Source organism: Octopus bimaculoides, chromosome 2, assembly GCF_046866305.1.
Source record: "Octopus bimaculoides isolate indiv1 chromosome 2, ASM4686630v1, whole genome shotgun sequence".
NCBI lineage: Eukaryota > Metazoa > Mollusca > Cephalopoda > Octopoda > Octopodidae > Octopus > Octopus bimaculoides.
The window spans coordinates 130692077-130712587 of NC_142929.1; the positions used below are offsets into that span (position 1 = coordinate 130692077).

General features: G+C 34.8%; 1 protein-coding gene across 2 annotated transcripts; it reads left to right on the top strand.

The window, feature by feature from the left end:
* Nucleotides 1–83: 83 nt before the first annotated feature.
* On the top strand, nt 84–18816 carry LOC106879234 (F-box/WD repeat-containing protein 4). 2 transcript variants are annotated; one of them, XM_014928720.3, is made up of 9 exons: nt 84–554; nt 6169–6264; nt 7581–7772; nt 9645–9783; nt 11367–11464; nt 11824–11889; nt 13471–13611; nt 15320–15455; nt 17166–18816. In XM_014928720.3, exons 1-9 carry the CDS (start codon nt 244–246, stop codon nt 17280–17282), a joined length of 1296 nt encoding a protein of 431 aa, XP_014784206.1. In that variant the 5' UTR covers nt 84–243; the 3' UTR covers nt 17283–18816. The 2 variants fall into 2 exon arrangements, with proteins under 2 accessions (XP_014784206.1, XP_014784207.1); XM_014928721.3 differs by lacking the exon at nt 15320–15455.
* The last annotated feature ends 1695 nt before the right edge of the window (nt 18817–20511 follow it).

The following is a 20511-nucleotide window of genomic DNA, read 5'->3' on the forward strand; positions in this document are numbered from 1 at the left end:
ATAAATGCTCTTGCAATGATTTTTTATTTATAAAACAAATGTATTTATATTCTCTCGCCTGCGATATTTGACTGACGTTAAACATAATTTAGTTCGCAACAACATGGCGATAAGTGTTTTAAAATATTGACCACAGTGTTTAACATTTATATATAAAAGAGACGTCTAAGATGAGAAAAATCGCAGATAACCGTGAGGGAATATATTTACTTCTATCAAAGGGGCACATTTTGTCTGGCTGTGATGTTCAAAAACTTCGTGATTCCTCCACAATCGGAGAATGGAGTCCTGGAATCACCTATGGCAACAATCGAAAGTCAATCTTCATACGAGGGTTCGACACAAACCCGATGCTTAAATGCAGAAAAGCAATTGATGGAGTTGCCTGAAGATATACTTTATCTATTGTTTCGTTACTTGGATCTTTGTTCCTTGGGACGCCTATGCCGTGTTTGTCGGAAACTGCGTCGTCTGATATATACAGACTGTGTATGGCTGCGATTCACCAGACAACAGATGGTGATTAAAGATCTGGGTCATCGGCCTAAAGGCAAGTACGTATCTCACTTTTAATCATTCTCTAGTTTCTTTCTCTCTCACAACACACACATATAATATATATATATATGAATATATATTTACGTATCATGTATATAGGCTATTTAAAAACGATTACGCTAGTCTATGTCAAAATCATGTCAAATATTTTAAAGCTAGGGCGTTGGCATTCCCTATGATCTTCATTTGTTTCTTACATCAACATATCCTTCAGGGTAAAAAGGGACATTTTAAACCGATACTGTACTATCATTTACACTAAAACAATATGGTGATGTATGCCTCAAATCTTATTTGATCGAAATTTTGGAAACGCTAATTAATTGCTCCTTTATTATGTTAGCGATTATCGTCCTTTACATCTTTACGTGGACCAGTTAGAAAAAGTGACCAAATCACCAGCTTATGAAAATTTAATGTCTCAAGAAAGAAATCAGGAACCCTGAAAGACTGATGACAGCATGATAAGTAGGCAAACATTTCGAAAGATCGCCTGTCGATTCCGAAGCGATTTAAACTTAGAAGAATCAGCTGGAAGGAATACCACTAGACAAAACTACCAGAAAAACAAGCACAGATAATCAACCAGACCCGTCAAAGAAGCAGGCTAGTCGATGAATCACCATTAGTCCTAATGATGGTCACTGAAGTGATTGCATGCCGGAATCAGCCAGGTGACCCCTGCTCACGACGTCCACGATGACTGTCCTCTTACTCACCTTGAAGGTGCCTCAGGTGTGGTGCCGGATTTAAGACAAATGAGGCCCTGTGCTAGTTATGAGTCCCCTTATTTGGACAGTCAGGCATACATACTCAGGAAATTTATCGTAAAAAATTCTTTGGATCGGAAGATGGGCCCGCCTGGTGAAACGGGGTCCCTATGCTTAAGCACAATGGTAAATCCGGTACTGCTCAGATGCAACAGTTCAGGGGGTTTAAGATCATGCGAGTTAGAAGACCACTTGATGTTAGGGATCACAAAATCACATGGTTCTCTCATATCTTATTGGACACAAAACTCAAAAATAACCAGTAAGATGCAATTACTTGTTTTGAAAATGTCATTAACCCCAGTTACAACACAACATAACATAAACAATATTCAGTACTGGGAAATTAACAGGTTACAAAATTTTTTAAATCTTAATAAATCAAGAGACCTCAGTTAATATTTATTTATGTAGATGTGCCAGTCAAGCCCTAGGGATTAATGGTATCAACTAACCACCTCCCTGTCAAAGCTGCTGGTCTTGTGCCTATATTTCATAATAGAATGTATAGTTCTTCATGATAAAACCATAACTCTCCTCATAAATATTAGTGTTTCTTGATTATAAAAACTATCATAAAATATATTGATAATACAACTTATGCATGAAATTTTGTTGTGTCTTGGGAGGGTCATTATGCCAGTGATAAATGCATGCACAGTCTTTATTTCACTTCTTTATTATTTGTCCATCGTTTAACTACTCAACCAATTAATCGATTAATCAATCAATCATGTTTGTCAAAGTCCTTTCATTGCCCTCCATGACTGATGACCACAAGGTATATGGATTGTTGCACCAAACAGCTTAAGGCAGCTGTTTTGGAAAGTTTTCAGGCCTTTTGTTTTATGAAAACACTTTTGTTTTTGAAATTAGTAAATTTATTTCCATTAGTCCAATTTTGTTTAATTTGTTACATCTCTTTTGTTCTGTAATGGAGCTTAATGATATTTTCAAAACAAACAGTCACATTTGGCTTACAACTGTTTTTATGACTGATTCTCAAACATTTTCTTCTAATGGACTCCCTCATGTGAAAACCCAAGCAAAAGTCTCTTCTAGATAGAAGTTGCATTTAGTTTATGTACCTTTGAAATTTCTTTTATGATCCTGGTTTGAAAACCCTTGGTGTATGATCTGTAGCCAATGTCCTTGTGCACTACATGTCTCATAACAGGCTGTTCAACCAGGTGGGGTTGTTGATTATGCCCTGGACTTACCTGGTTGTCCTAACCTCTGATCTCTAAGAATGTTCCTTTCTTTTGGTCTTGCATGACACATTTTCACCAAAGGCCTCTTTGCCAATGCTGAACAGGAAGAACTTGGCCTTATTCAAGAAACAGGTAATCTCTAAGTCAGTGTAGTCAGTGACTAGAGTGTGAGCTCAGCATGACCTTTCATTTCTTATGGTAGATTGGTATCTGCCATGTTGATGCTGCTGGTGTATCTAAAAGACAAATGTGGAAGTTAAAATTTAGCATGATATCCTGCAACATTATATAAGATTGTCTTCTATTTATGGTCATCAAAAGTTTGTTCACAAATATCCAGCACACCCTGCATGTGAGTGCATGTAAATAATATACCATTATCATCAGCATAATTTAGCATCCATTTTCCATGCTGGCATGGGTTAGATGGTTTAACTGGAAATAGTAAGCCAGAGAGCTATACCAGGCTCCAGTCTGATTTAGCTTGATTTCTATGGCTGGTTGCCCTTCCTAATGCCAACCACTCCAAGAGTGTAGTGGTTGCCTTTTATGTGTCACCAGCACTGGGCACAACTACGATTTCACTTGGCTTGCATATCTCCTCAAACACAGCAACTTGCCAAAGGTCTCGATCACTTGTCATCACCTTCATGAGATCCAACATCCAAAGATCATGCTTCACCACTTCATTCCATGTCTTCCTGGGTCTACCTCTTCCACAAAACCAATGCCAGTATGAAAAGTAGATGTTAAATGATGATGATGATGAGAATTATATATATATATATATATATATATATATATATACACACACACACACACAAACATACACACACACACATACATTCAGCACCATTTAATGTCCATGTTACAGTGTGTCCTGGGTGCTTTTTACATAGCACCAGCACTAGTGAGGTTAACATGCAGCTTGCAAGACAAAGGTCACTTACAACTAAGTGGGGCTGCAGTTGAGAGGGAGGTGGATTTATGGGGCTCTAGAGTGAGGGATTAAAGTGAGAGAGAGAGAGAGAGAGGGCAAAAACAGAACAAGTTTCTTGCTGTAGGGGAGCTACTCACATAGAAGTGAGAAAAATGGTGATTAGGTGGACCTTGAGATACAAGGTGAATGGAGACAGGAGAGCAAGAAGTGTAGGTGGATAGAGGTTGCAAGAGTGTATGGGTGAGTGAGAAATGATTAAGGGAATAGTGAGAACATGAATATGACGAACAAGTGTTGTGGGATGATATGTAGAGGAAGTAAGAAAGAATAGGTGACAACTGTGGAAATTGGGTAGGGTTGATAGGGATTGATGAATAACCAGTGTTGAGTTGAAGAGAGATGATGGACGTGCAGACAAGGGGATGGGGTGGTGAAGGGCAGCAGAATAGTAATACTAATAATAATCCTTTTTATCATAGGCACAAAGCTTGAAATTTTTTTTGTGGGTGGGTAGTTGATTGCATCAGCCCCGAAAGGATGAAAAGCAAAGTTGACCTTCGCAGAATTTGAACTCAGAACATAAAGATAGATGAAATACTGGTAGTATTTAATAATAATAATAATAATAATAATAATAATACATCAGAGAAGGCAAGAAAGAGTGAGGATGAGCAAAAGGGAAAAAAGTTGGGTAGAATGTAAGTGTGTAGTGCAGATGTAGTGTATACAGAGAGGAGGAGGTGTATGATGGTGCAGGAGAGATAATTTGGTGATCAATGTAAAATGTGGGTAAAGAGAACAGTATTAAGAATGAATGATGGATAGCAAGTGAAATGGTTCTAGGTAGTAAAAAGGATCAGTGCCTTCAAGGAAAGTATGCAGTTCTGCTCACATATACAGCAGCAGAAGGGTTAGTACAGTTAGAAAGATGATGAGTGATGGGAATGTCTTGAGGAAGAAATTAGCCAGGTGGTGGTGAGCTGTTTTGCATATGTATATATAAAATACAAAACGGGACAAGAAGGCAAAACATCCAGACAGTTAGGTGATATAAAAAAGGGACAACAAAACATCCAGATAGATGATACAGAGAAAACAAGGACAGGTCATTCGGAGTTTTCTTTCCTCAATCAAGTTCCAGATTATCTTTGCAAGTTCAGCTGGTTATACTCAAGATTGCTCCAATCTGGCCAGCCCCAAGGAAAAACTAAGCTAAGAGCATTAGATTCCTTGAAAGAAAGCAGCGAATGTATACGAAAACAAGGATGGGCGGGCGGGGGGGGGGGGGAATGGAGAACGTTACACAAATACAAATAACAGGACATAACAACAGGTGTCTTTCAACTGAGACTTGAGATGTCAAGCTAAGTAAAAGTGTGGTTGTCCTTGCATACAGGCATGTCCCTTGCATCCCTCTCCAGTTGAGCATTCTTAATCTTGTGATCTCATGGGTACTGGTGCCATATAAAAAGCACTCTTACCAGTTCCACATAAGCACACCTGTGCTGATGCTGTGTAAAAGCACCCAGTACACTCTGTAAAGTGGTTGGTGTTAGGAAGGGTATCCAGTCACAGAAACCATGCTAAAATAAACATGGAGCCTGGGCAGCTCTTCAGCTGGCCAGCTCAAGTCAAAGTGTCCAACCCATGGAATAGGGATGTTAAATGATGATGATGATGATAAAAATAAGGTACATCTAGTTTTTAATCATTTCAATGGGTTTAATTCAGATTATTATCCCTGGGATGTTTGATCTTGATTAATAAAAATGAAAGGAACTGCTAAACTCAAAGATTGTAGACACTGGATAGTGTCATGTTAAATAAACTGGATGGTCATATCTAAAATGCCTTTAATTATAGTTTGTTTAATTAGATTTGATGTGTAGCTAAACACAAATTAATTGGAGTACATGGTATCTACTCATATATTGCCAACTTCCATGTTGTTTACCCCAAGGCAGCCATGATTAGAAAGACTTATGATCATCTCATCTTTCTTCTAACAATGTATTTATATTTAGGACTACATTATCCTCTGCATCTTTTTGGTGTAATTTAAAAGAAATTTAGCTATTGTTTGAGGCATCCTCATGTCAGGTTGATAGACTACATACTTTAATATATTATGTTAATTCTGTTTTCTGTACACTTTCCTTAGTAAAATTGAATGATGCATTGTCGAATGAATAATTTTTATTTCAAGTGAGCCTTATAGAAATAATTTTACACTTCTGTCTTCTAATGAAATTGTTTCCCTGAAAATATGTTGCTAATGCATTTTGGCAAATGAAAGTTACCACTTCCTCTTTCTCCTTTAAAAATCTCAGACATTGTGTTAAAATTGACACTGTTTCAATTGTTTGGTGTCATGGTAGGTTCCCAGCAAAATTAATCTTAAAATTAGTCTTGATGCTCAGTTGGAACCATTTCATTTCAGTTTCTTAGTTAAACTTGTAAAAACACAATATTGCATTTCTCTGTGTTATTTAAAAAAAAAAAAAAACCATTGGCATTGTGGTAGCTTGTTTTTGTTTAACTTTTACTCATTAAAAAGGGCTTATGCTTCTCGCCTTTTGAGTTCAAAAAGTTAATCTGATTCATTTCTCTTAAGACACATCTCTTTTAACCTCTCTAATGCCTGATGTTTCATAATTATGTTAGAAATTCTGTTTTTTACTCAATTTAGATCCTGCACACCTAACTTGAAAGAGCAGTACCGTGTGACTAGAAACTGGATTAAAGGGAGGAATCGAGAGACTGCGGTTGTGAAATATCGTTCAAAGTAAGTTAAAACTCTTTCATTTTGTGTAATTTTAATATTTTATCTGCTTACAGCTGAGTTGAAGGATGTCCATGACCAACGCACTTAGTTCTCTACCACTAGCTCTGGGTAGGCATCATAAGCTTGTATAGTACATTGATGAATAATTTGTTGGTTTGTGCTAGTTCTTCATGACCTCACTATTTTCTGGAAGTCATCGCTCTCAGTTTCTTCTGGTATTGACTACGCTCGAATGGTGCTTTTTACATGCCACCAGCATGGGAGCCAGTCAGGTGACACTGGCATCAGCCATGACAATGATTTCACTTGACTCAACAGGTCTTCTCAAGCACAGCATATTGCCCAATGATTGAAGGTTACTTTTAAACAGGCCAGATATATGACACTGGCAAAAATGTGAAACTTGAAGTGGAATTTTCTTTTTCTTGTACTCCAAATTTCAGCCACTATTTATGGACATTAAAAGTTTTAATAGTTTCTTAAAATTACATCCTATTTTTTGCAAGTCTTTCAACTGTAGCAATACTGGGACACCACTTTATAGGGTTTAATTGACCCCAATGCTTATTCTATCAGTTTCTTTTGCTGAACTGCTAAGTTAGAGGGACAAAAACAAATCAACACTGGTTGTCAAGTGAGCCAGGGGCTGGGATAAACAGCACGTGTGCACACACACACGCACTGGACTTCTTACAGTTTCCATCTAGCAATCCAACTCACAAAGCTTTGGTTAGCCCAGGAGATACTCATCCAAGATGCCATGTAATAGGAACCCAAAACCATGTGGTTGTGAAACGAGCTTCTCAACCACACAGCTATGCCTGTGTGAATCAATTTGTGGGTCTATAATTGATTTATTTAAGAAACTAGAGAGCTGTTTGATATATGTTTGTTTAACATACATAATGAAAGCAATTACAGTAATTATTTCAATCATTTTATTGAGACAAGAACATTCTTGTTAACAGTTTAGTGGCAGATATTATAAGAAAGCTAATTACTATGAAACTGCTGGCAGTCCATCATAAACTTAGTTAAATTATGAAAAATCATCCAGTTCATGCCAGTATTAAAAAAAAATGAGCATGTCAAAACATTTAATTTCAATAAAATAGTATTCTACCATCCAAAGATTTTTTTCATGCATATAAATACCATTAAATAAATTAAAAATATAAATTATTTTAAAATTCTTGTAATGTATGTTGTTTTATCTTACATATATACTGCAAAACCTTTAATTGAATGTACTTTGCTTTGTTAATGTGGTTTTGAATGAAAATTTTCATGAGATGTCATTTTGATATATCTTTCAGACAGCTTCCATGGATGCATTTTGATGACGATTATAATAAAACAATGTGGTTATCTATTGGCTCATACATAAAGTGCTATAAAGTTCTTACAAATGGGCTCTTTCATGAAAACTGTCAACGAATGCTTGGACCATTGCCGAGTGATGTGACTCGATTTGTACTTAAAGATTCTGTAATTGTCACTGGATGTAGGTCAGTAGTATTTTTTTTATTTGTATGCATACATATATCTGTTATCATTATATGCCTATTAAAAAGGTGGTGAGCTGGCAGAATCATTAGCACACTGGACGAAATGTTTAGTGGTATTTCACCTGTCGCAACCTTGTGAGTTCAAATTCCGCCAAGGTTGACTTTGCCTTTCATCCTTTCAGGTCGATAAATTAAGTAATTGATTATCTCCCTCCTCCAAATTTCATGCCTTGTGCTTATAGTAGAAAGGATTACATGCCTATTAAAACTATCTTTTTAATCAATCACTAAAACTTCATTAATATCCATATCAGAGGTTATAAAGAAACATTAGTAATTTTATTTCAGATCAGTGTAAATATAAGTTTCATGGAGTATTTCAGTTTAAACACTGATTCTCAGTAAGGAGTTTTTAATAAATATTTGTTCATGAAAATCTTGCTCTGTGTGTGTGTGTGTGTGTGTGTGTGCATAGACATGGTTGTGTGGGTATGGAATTTGCTCGTCTCAGATTCTATCCCATAACATGCTTGGGAGTGGAATTGGCAGACAAAATATACAGAAGCCCATCATAAACATTGTGTGTGTGCATAAATATATATATATATATATACATTTGTGTGTATTATGTATGTTATCATCATCATCATCATCATCGTTTAACATCCATTGTCCATGTTGGCATGGGTTGGACAGTTTGACTGAAAACTGGTAAACAAGGGAGCTGCTCCAGGTTCCAATCTGATTTGGCAAAGTTTCTGCCTCTGTGAGACCCAACGTTTGAATGGTGCTTTTTACGTGCCGCCAGCATGGGTGTGAGTTATGTGACACTGACATAGGCCATAACTACAATTTCACTTGGCTTGATGGGTCTTTTCATGCACGGCATATCGCCAAAGGTCTCAATCACTTGTCAGTGCCTCCACGAGGCCCATCATTTGAAGCTCATGCTTCACCAACTCATCCCATGTTTTCCTGGGTATGCCTCCTCCACAGGTTCCTGCCATTGTTAGAGTTCAGCGCTTCTTCACACAGCTGTGTGTGTGTGTATATATATATATATATATATATATGGAATCTTCTATCAACATTGGTCATATTTTGTTAGATTTCATTTGTAAATTTAAAAATGGTGAATTATTTCGTGGTTATAAATACTTTGGAAAACAGTGTAACCAGGTCTTTGACATTGAGTAAATTATTGGTAACTATTGTATTGACCATTGAGTGCTAAAGACTAAAATTTATTTAACAGATGTCAGGCCCTCCTCCTATGAGCCTTCCTCTGTAAAAGATGACTGTATGTGTGTGTGTGTGTGTATGTTCAGTCAAGGGCTAGATTTTTTGTTGAAGATTGACAGTTGTCTGTGCAATCAAGTCTCACTTCTCCACATCACTGATGTTCATCCAGAAGAGAGGCCAGCAACTTATGCTGATACAGTTTAGCATCACTGATGTCACAGACATTTCTCTCAGAATGCAAAATGCCTGAACAGATATTACAAAATGTATTTCCCTAACCTTCAGATATAAGATTAAAGTAGAAGCCAAGTTGTTTTGCTTCATTCTATGAAATAACAAATGATAATTATTTAAAACCATGTTATTTCTTTTTCTTATCTGTCTTTTAACTGCTTTTTGTCTTATATTTTCCATTAAACTCTGTTCCACTAAAATATTGATTTTTTTTATTAAGTTAATTTTGGACATCAAGTGCATTTTAGAATATCTGTTTTCAGAAATGTTTATTTTTCCTTTACACTTGGGGCATAAAATTAAAAAGAAAATATTTTTCTTCAAATGTGAATATGATCTTGTAACACTGTGTTTTTTGTAATAGTAATTTTGAAATGTTTAACTTTCATCTTTTAGAGAAGGGAGCGTGGTGGCTTGGGATAGTAACACACAGGAGAAGCTGTTCCACTGTGCAAATGTCCACAAAGAAGATTCTCAATGTGTGGATTTTCATGGTGACATCATTGTTTCAGGTTCTCGGGATGCAACTCTCAAGGTAAAAATTATCATAATTTCAGATTCTTCTGTAGCTGGTTTATTCTCAAGCCTAACAAGCTAGAAATGTACCTCTATGTGGAGGGAATTGACTATAGAAAAATATATTACCCAACATTATATGCATACTAGCAGGATACAGTGCATGAGGTTGAGTGAGGGAAAGATGTTGATATAGAGGCAGGAATTTTGAGAAACTGTCTTTGTAATTTTGTTGTAATAGGAATTATTTATTCTAAAACTATTTTTAATGCAAAAATAGTAACCAATAGTTGTTTCAAAATATGTTTTAAGCTACAATTACCTTAATATCATCATTATCATATGCATAATATTATGTAAAAATGAAGCAAAGATTTGATATTGGTACAAGATAATTTGGGCATTAATTTTCTCAGCTAGTCTGCATTAGATGAGTCTAATAATTCATTTCTGTATCATAATCTTGTGTCATCTCATTTGTGAGGTCTTGTATTCTTTGCACTAAACTCCCAATCAAGTACTCATATTGGTTCTTTTCCCCATCTCTGTGGAAGAAAACAACTGTGTTTAGACTCGAGAGAGAGTTGGGTTCCACCAAATTTTAGAAATATTCAAAATGTACCATATGTTACAATGATGCCCCTACAACTCCACTGATTTTACATAATAATAAACAATATTGGTTCCTCTAAATAAAACTGAACTTATTGCTGATTTTATGCATTCTTTGTCAGATGTCATTTCAATACAGCACCACACTGCTGTATATATATATACACACCATGGCTAACAAAAGAGCCTTGGCATTGTCACTTCACCTGTTAGAAGTAGCAAATTCAGTATCTGTACTGAATGCCATAGAGCAGTTGTCCAAACCTTTTAAAATGAAAGATCCAGCTTGTAGAGCAGGATTTGTAGCAAGGCTGAATAACGGTCAAGTTCTGTAAAACAACAACTGATAGTTTGAGAGAAATCTATCACAAGCTTTTAATTACTAGAATTACCTGTAAGACCAAAATCTGCAACCACCAAAGGGAGGTTGTAATATATCTCCTGTTAAAAGTTTTAGTATTTCTGGATTTATATAATCTTTATCTTTCACGCTGTATTGATGTTTGCAGTTTGGAGTTAGATTTTTTAAATGTTTAGCATAGAACTCACATCATCATCATCATCATCATTATTGGTGATGAGTTCTATGCTAAACATTTTTAAAATCTAACTCCAAACTGCAAACATCAATACAGTGTAGAAGATAAAGATTATATAAATCCAGAGATATCAAAACTTTTAACAGGAGATATATTAGAACCAAGTTATTTATACCCTTTGGTGGTTGCCGATTTTGGTTTTACGGGAAATTCTAGTAATTAAAAGCTTGTGATAGATTTCTAGAACTTGTGTCAATAATTGATAATTTCATTTATGTCATCCGACTTTTTTTATGGTTTGAAAGTCTTAAACCTTTAAGAGAGTTCAAATGAAATCAATGTTATTTTAATTTTATAATATAATTATCAGTTTAATAATATACCATTTACCAGCAGTTACATGTTAATGTCAGCATTAGCAACCATTTATACGTTTTTTTTTATATTCCAGATTTTAAACATGCAAGAGAAAGACACCAAGAGACAAGTTCGAGCAACACTTCATTCTGAAGATCGTCTATGGTCTGTGGCAATGAATCCAGATGGAACGTAAGCATATGACTCTTTGAACTTGTTTATTTTAGTTATGTATGAGGAGAAAGAGCATTGGCTATATGTGGAGGCATGATTTGCTTATGTTAGCAGTGAACAGATCATAAAAATTTAAAAAAGAAGATATTGGAGATTTTTATTCTTGATATAAAAAGTGTACAACTGTAATGGTTACTGGGAAATTGGATATTTAGGTAGAAAGAACGGTAAAATGGGTATATGTAGGAAGAGTTTCTTCAGAATGTGATGGTGGTAAGGATAAACATTGGATATATAAATGTTTCTACTAAAAGACTTCTATATTTCACTTGTTTTTAGTAACTTACTGATTTCTTTCTAATTGATGATCTATCCAGGTCTTTTACATCAGGAAATGCTTGCTGTAACAGTAAATTTCCCTTACAAGTTTGGGACTTGTACAAGTAAGTTTAGTTGATTTTATTTCTTAAAGTCAAGACTATCAATTGTTTCATTATAATTTCAATATAAAGTTACTACCACCATTTGTCATCTTTTGAAGTTATCTAGCTCACTTTATTTCTCTTCAAAGTTGCCCTCTCCTCTGATTTCAATATACACTACTCTTCTTGGCTCTTGCACTTTTCCAACATTAACGCTGATGCCAAGATAGAAGTTTTTGCTACCCCTAACCATCAATATCTACTCTGACTTGTATTTCTAACAGTTGCACTAATACACCAAGTATCTTTAATCTGCATTTCGCTCAAGCTCAATCTTTATCCAGTCATCGCTATCTGCACTTAATGGATTGCCTGATTACAAGGCAACATACGACACAACACTTCTCAACACTTAACTCTCAGTTGGAACTCTGCCAATTCTATGTTGACTACCTCAGGACAGCTTATAGATTTTATGTCCTAACCCCACTGAGACAGCTGAACAACTGAGTGAAGCCATCTCTTAGTTACGTTTATTCACATTTTGAACACAATCAAAGCCTGTAAACTCTAAATGATTTACCTGTAGTAGTACAAACCTAGAACATTGCCTACATCACCTGAAGACAGTCAATTGCCACTACTAATGTGAAGGTTTTTACCTACTTTCTAACATAAGAAAGAAAGCAGGGAATGCTTTGTGCATCACAAAACAGCTTCTAAACTTTGCTAGTAACCAAATTGCAGCAGAGGGTTACCACCAACTTTGTGGAATCTTCTTAACCACCACATCTCAAATAAGATGGCCTTATTAGCAGCACTCACTAAGTAAGCCTTTACATTTACTACCTACTTCTCTTCCAGCTTTACACTGCACACTCTCAACAAAGCTCTGCCAAACATCTGTTTTCCAAAGCACCAGTTTCAACATACAGACACACAATTGCAATGTCTAAACTCTTCTAATCTCTTCAACCCAATAAGATGGCTGATTCTAGTAGCATCCCTTCAAGCACACTTGAATGGTGGGCTTTGGAGTTGGTCACCTTATTACCAAACTCCTTAATTTCTAAAATTTGTTCTTATTCCTTGGGTCATCTCCCAAATGGAGCAATTGTCAGCAATCCCTTCTTTGATCAACTCCAGTCAGGCAGTCTCTTCAGTAACCATTAGTGCAAGTTATGCTCTCCCATGTCACTCACCAATGATCCCTTCCTTTTGACCATGTTGGCAACCGAACCTCCTCCTAGCTTTGTTACTAGCCTATGTGAACTTTACCCTTCAAATATTCACTGCAGCAATCTCATTGGTTGAGGTGGAGACTGCAAAGGTCACAGGTGAAAAAAAAAAAAAAAAAGAAAGTCTCAGGGCACCAAAAATATTTTAGTTGCTTAGAATGTGTAAGGTTTTTATTCAATTCCTTTTCTAGTCCATTTTCTTGCCCTATTTCTATGTGGTACCCTACAAAAAAGCAAAGTTTGCATCAGCTTACCTTTAATATCTATAATTTATTGATCAGCTCGTATTGCTTTATCATCAAGTTGTGGATATTCTGTGTAGATGTTTGAAATAAAATATTTTGTATTTTATGTTTCATTACAGAGGCATTCTCGATTGTAGTTTGGGGAGTAATCATCGACATGGAGCTGGTGTATTGGATATAAAATATGAAACACCTTTTACTCTGCTCTCTTGTGGTTATGATTCTTTTGCTCGTCTCTGGGATCTTCGTACCAACAAATGGTGAGGATATATATATATAGCTCATTATTGATATTGCTGTTGTTTATAAATGTTAAACAAAGATTTGGAAAAATAATAAGAAAAAAATTGAAATACATTAGTGTGAAGATAACATATTATCTTGCTTCAGAACTGAAATATAACAGTAATTAAGACTGGGTTTTCACAACTAAAAAGCTGCCTGAACAAATTTTGAGATGCTACACAACTCATGCATTGGACTGTATAAACATAAGGAAAAGTGCACTCAGACCTCACAAAAACATGAATATTTTGTGTAATGATATTGGTACTTTTTCCAATTGTGTACTACTGTACTTTCAAGTCAGCTTAAATAATCTCTATCAAATACACTATTTCATATCCTGTAATAGGGAAAGCTGGATATATATATATATATATATATAGCATCAATATTAATTCATTAATATTAATTTCTACCCGCATTATTTAATTATCATCATCGTTTAACATCCGCCTTCCATGCTAGCATGGGTTGGACGATTTGACTGAGGACTGGCGAACCAGAAGGCTGCACCAGGCTCCAATCTGATCTGGCAGAGTTTCTACAGCTGGATGCCCTTCCTAATGCCAACATATACATATATATATATATATATAGTGTGTACGTTTGTGTCTTCTTCCTTTGACATTGTGTGAGAATATTTCTGGTCATGGGTAAATATATCCTTACTTGGAAACAGGTTAGGGTTGGCAACAGGAAGGGCATCTGACTAGAGAATTTGCCTCAAATAAACTCCAACCCATGTAAGCATGGAAAAATAGACATTAAAAAAAATGATGGTGAGTGTATTTATTTTATTTGTTTATTATGTTAAGGATGTGTGTGTCTCAGATTTTGAACTGGTGCATCATTTCCTTGTATCTTGTAAGAGAGAACAAAATAAGTTGGCAACAGGACTGCCTATGTCTATTAAATACTGTTTCATAAAGGGAACCATGATAACTCTCATGAACCTCTATGGTTACTACATCTTTAGTAGGGAAAATGGCCTTAAAACATTTGTTATATTAAGGATGTACAATAATTTTTTTTGAAGCTTTTCATGTTATTAATTTTAGTTGATTTGAATTGAGTAATTTTAAAATAAGACTTCACTGTTTCAGTTTTAAAATTTATTGAGAGATCTCTCTTCATTCTGTTCTTGCCACAATATACTCTACTTTTTATCTTTCTGGAATGTACCTAATAAAGTTGCCATAAATTGTTGTTGCAAAATACGACTATGTATTCTATGTATTGAAGCACTTCATCACTCACATCTTCATAAGTATCATTTCAATCAGGAGTCAGTTCAGTCCCTTGTCCCTCCCCACTTCAAAAAAAAAAAAGAAAAAAACAGTGTAGCCTGTGTCAATAGTTAGAAACTGTTTTTATTGCTATAGTTTTAAGGTAGTGAACTGGCAGAATCTTTAGTACACTGGGAAAAATGCTTAGAGGCATTTCGTCCATTTTTACGTTTTGAGTTCAAGTTCTGCCGAGGTCGACTTTGCCTTTCATCCTTTCAGGATTGATAAATTAAGTACCAGTGAAACACTGGGGTTAATGTAATTGACTAGTCCCCTCCCCAAAATTTCAGGCCTTGTGCCTATAGTAGAAAGGATTATTATTGTTAGTTATTTAGTGATTTGAACTTGGTTTATCTTACCAGTTTAAAAAAAAAAATTACTTTTAATACATTTTCAGTGAATTAATGTGGGAAGAACCTTTCAATTCTGCTGTCTATTGTGTGAAAACTCATGGGAACTACACGATGTTGACCGGTACTGCAAGGCATGGTATGACTAGGCTATGGGACAAACGAGTTACAAAGTCAATACAGGTGTGAGAAATTAGTCATTCATTTTTCTGTATTTCTCTTAGAGTAAAATCTTTAAACTTAGATTCTTGTGTTTTTGGAATAATTTCTAATATACTTGCAATTGACAATGAAATATGAAATGGTTGTAGTTTCAATTTTGATTGTTGTCCTGATATATTAATTCTTATTTGAAATAAATAAAGTTTACAGATACAAAATAACTCTGGTAATAGGTGTAGGCATGGCTACGTAATTAAGAAGCTCACTCTACAGCTGCAAGGTTTCAAGCTCATTCCCACTGTGTGGCAACATGGGCACACCTATTATATCCCCAGGTCAATTAACACCTTGTAAGTGGACTTGATAAATGGAAACTGTGTAAAAGCCCACCATATATATGTGTGTGTCTTTGTGCCCATGTTTGTCCCTACCCTCACTGCTTGACAACCAGTGTTCGTTTGTTTACATCCTCTGTAACTTAATTCATCCAGCAAAAGAGACTGATAGAATAAGTACCAGATCAAAAAAAAAAATAATAATAAATAGTGGGATCAATCTGTTCAACTGAATTCCTTCAAAGCAATACCCCAGCATGGCTGCAGTCCAGTGACTGAAACAAAACAAGATGTTTACAAACAGACTATAAATGGAAATAAATGAAAGAGGTTTCAGATTAATGACAAAACACAATGGTAATGTATTGTGTGATTAGATCTTATAAATTACAATTTGTTCCAAATATCTGTGGAGATATATTCAGATAAAAGCATGTAACATCTGTCATAACACCTGGGGACTTTCATAATCCATACCTGTGATCAATTTTATATTTCAGCATGATGAAATGAATCTAGTTCAATCATCACTGGTTGGTCAGTTTTCTGTTGTTGGTAATTTAAAAAACTTGTTCATTTTTATAGTAGGACCTTAGAAACTCAATAACTTCATTTTTGTGTGTTCTAGCCATATGCAAACAATCCACATTGGCTGAAAATTATTACAATATAACTAATTTAGTTGATTGGAAGTTGATGGGCAATAAATAATCTATTTTTCATTAAAACTTGAGTTAAATAATTTCTTTATCAGTCTTTTTTATCAATTTTATTGTAAATTTTATATAAAATGAATCTTTATTTTGAAGTCAACTATTGAACTATAACTAATGACCCTCCTAATTTTGGCAAAGGCCAACAATTTTGAGTAGTTGGAGGAAATTGATTATATCCACCCCCAACACTTTGACTCCAAAAATATGAAAGGCAAAGTTGACCTTGGCAGAATTTGAACTCGGATCATTAATGAGTCAGAAGAAATATCAAAAGTGTTTTTCTTAACATAACAGTTTTGCCAACTTGCTGCCTTAACTAGACCTAATATTAAAAAAGAAATAAGACAGCAAGCTGGCAGAATCGTTAACATCTGGGGCAAAATGCATTGTAGCATTTCATCTGTCTTTACATTCTGAGTTCATATTCTGCTATGGCCAACTTTGCCTTCCATCCTTTCAGAGTCAATGAAATAAGTACCAGTTGAGTACTAGGGATGATCTAATTAACTTAGCTTCACACTTGAAATTGCTGGCCTTGTGCCAAAATTTGAAACCAATATAAAAACATAATGTTTCGTGTCTTGCAAACTCCTGTAATACCTAATTCAGAACTGTGATATTAATGTGTCTTTTGCTACAAAATATATTAAATTGTTGCTTATCTTCCTTTTTTTTTTCAGTTTTACTATGCTGGTCAACGAAGTAGTCCGGTGTATTCAATGGCTTTTAACTCTAAACATCTTTACCTGGCTTTGGACAAAGGTGTTAGCTTGCTTGACTTCACAGTTTATAAATAATAACTAGTCAAAAGGCTTTACATTATTACTAATTATGCATTGAAGTACAATTTTTTATTCTATCATGAACATTGTTGAATTATATAGATATATAGAGCAGCGCGCTTTCTTTAAACTGAGACTAGTTCAAATTTTGTTTCATTTCTCAGCTTTTCTTTGTAAACAAAGAATACACATCTTAATCTTGAAATTTTCAGGTTATACACTATAGCATTTATAAGATTATGTATTATAATTTTGTATTCTAATCAGTCTTTTTTTATTTATTTATTTTTTTCTTTTTTGTGTGTGTGAATTGAATCAGAACAGAATGAGTTAATTATATAGCTCTACCAAATATTGATAGTTTTTTCGTTTTTGATTTTCTGTGGGAATTGAATCAGAATTTGCAAATTATATGGCTCTAGCAAATGTTGATAGTTTCTCCTCTCCCTCTTCCCCAGTTGAACCCTTTGAACGTGGTGAGACTAATTGTGGTTTGTATTTAACTTTGAATTTCTGTGAATCAGTGTCTGTCTGGAGCATGTGGGCAGGAAGGGAATTTTGGAGGATTACATGGAGAAAGGCTTAGGCTAAATGGTTAGTGTGAGATATGTTGACAAAAAAGGGGGGAGGTGCACGTTTCAGGTTTGCTTGAGTGGAGGAGGTGTAGCATTTAATTTTTCTTGCAATCAAATGCATTCTGCTTGTGACCATTCCTACCTATTTTCCTTTCCATGACATAGTACATCAAGAATTGCATATCTGATGTGTCCTTAATTTTTTTTTTTTAAGATGGTAAGGTGTGATTTTAGAGAGATTTGATTGCTATTTCTTGCATGTTGAGTGACCATGCAGAGGCTCCTTTGTTGTCTCTTTAAATCAAATGATGTTTTTGTCTTCTGGTTGATTCATATTAGCATTTACTTATAAACTGTAATTAATATGAATATTTACGCATTTATCTAAAGGTGATATCTTCTTTTATATATTTATCTTATATATTCACTAACATCTATATGAAATATAAGTTTTTGAAGCTAAAGTCTTTCAAACAAGGAATACTTTATAATGCATACACCCCTTGGATACTTGTTAAAAATCAGATGGTTTTCTTTTTTCCTTTTCAACTTAGCCTGAATTCTATAAATAACACTATTTTTTATGTATTGTTCTTTCTATTTGACTTAACTTTTCCATTATGGAAAGAAAAAATTATTATTTCTGTGGCAGGTGTTTTGATGCACTCTTGAGATTTCCATAGACCATAATTGTGACTTTGATTCAATTCCCAGTTTGAATTGTTTTTTATACTTCAGAGATGTTTTTTTTTTTTTTTTGTGGAATAGGGCATCACCAAGATATCTTAAATCCCCTTCCTTTAGAAACCCTGGTCTGTTGTTATTCTTATTTTAAGAGAGACTACATTACTAACCAGTTAGAAAATGTGATAAATTTTTTGCAGTATTTAGATAATATATACACTTATTAGTTTTATTATTATTGCTATTGTTCATTTTAACAGTTGTTGTTTGAATAAAATATTCATAATTTTCATGTTTCTTTTTTCCTTTTTATTCTAAAAATAATTTGTATTTACCATGTTTTTGTGTGTGAGTGTGTGTTTTAAATACGCTTCATGTAAACAAAGTCATGTACAACAAAAGGTTAATCTTTTATATTATTTCATATCATTTTGAATACGATATCTCTCTTTGTGTAAGTTGTGTAATCACTTCAGTTGTAGAGATACCAAGGTAAGACATCACCATCATTTTAATGTCCTCTTTTCCATGCTTGCATGTGTCAGTTAAATTTCACTGTTTTCCCCGTTTCTTTGAGCTTCCTTCATTTCTCCATCACAACGATGACATGGTACAACATTTTCTTCATCATCTAAAAGGCCATTTCTTCGTAAAAATGTAACTACCTTCCTCTCGTCGCTGATCACATTGAAAAAATCTTTAGTCAACTGCTTATGGATTTTTAGAAATTGAAAAGTAACCTAAAGTAATCTCCCTTTAAATTGTAGACCACACACCAAAGTAGCACCTGTGTATGTGTGTCTGTATCTTACCTTAGTGTATGTGAAGAGTTTCTATCGACTTAGTTTGTAATGGAGTTATCTCCCTTGCTTAGTTTGTACTTACGGTGTTACCTGAATACAACTGATAATATCAGGAAACATACTTTTGTCAATATTGGTAACATCAAGTGATATTACGTCTGCAATCAATTGACAATTAAATCGTATTATTGTTGTTGATAATATCTATATATTGCAAATACACAAATGTGAAATTTATTTCAATCCTATTCTAATTTATCTTTTACTCGTTTCATTCATTTGACTGCAGTCATGCTGGGGCACTGCCTCGAAAGATTCTAGTCAAACAAATCGATCCGAGTACTTTTTTATCAAGCCTAGTACTTATTCTATTGGTTACTTTTGCCGAATCGCTAAGCTATGGATACGTAAACACACACCAACACTGGTTGTCAAGCAGTGATGGGGACAAACACACACACACACATACATATATATATATGGGCCGGGCTTCTTTCAGTTTCTGTCAACCAAATGCACTTACAAGGCTTTGATCAGCCACAGGCTATAGAAGACATTTGCCCAAAGTTCCATGAAGTGAGACTGAACTTGAAACTACGTGGTTGGGAAGCAAGCTTCTTACCACACACCCATCACTATAATTTAATATTTTTAATTTGAAAATTAGTTTTTATATGCTATAAAATTTGGAAAAGGTAAAATCATAATTATTGTACTTCTGTAACATTATTTAATGATACAGGTCGTCGTCAACTTAGGACCGATCGACTTTACGACGATTGGCGCGCCAGCTCCCGGCAGCAATAATAGACAGTCCAGTTGCGATCTAATGGGTTTAATTTCTTAGAAATTAACCCGTCTACGGATGATGTCAGCTAGCAAACGCTTTCCCTAGGTTTGGTTATCGATCGCCACAGTGTTGGATGACTATCTTGTCGCAGAGACATCGAAGTAACCTCATACTTGTTTATGAGACGACTGCTTGAGACTCCGAAATTTTTTAATAACGTCATTATAATAGTATAATACAGAATGCTGTGTGTGACTTTTACCTGAGAATATACCTTTAAAATGTAAAAATATAAAACAAAGCTATGTAAGCCTTATAGGTCGACTTACGACCTGTCAGTCGGAACCAATTGCGGTCGTAAGTTGACGACGACCTGTATTACATTAAGTATC

Coding starts and splice junctions, on each gene's coding strand:
- LOC106879234 (XM_014928720.3), top strand. CDS start 244: ATGTTCAAAAACTTCGTGATTCCTCCACAATCGGAGAATGGAGTCCTG. Junction 13,612..15,319: donor GATCTTCGTACCAACAAATG/GTGAGGATATAT, acceptor ATACATTTTCAG/TGAATTAATGTGGGAAGAAC. Junction 15,456..17,165: donor GAGTTACAAAGTCAATACAG/GTGTGAGAAATT, acceptor TTTTTTTTTCAG/TTTTACTATGCTGGTCAACG.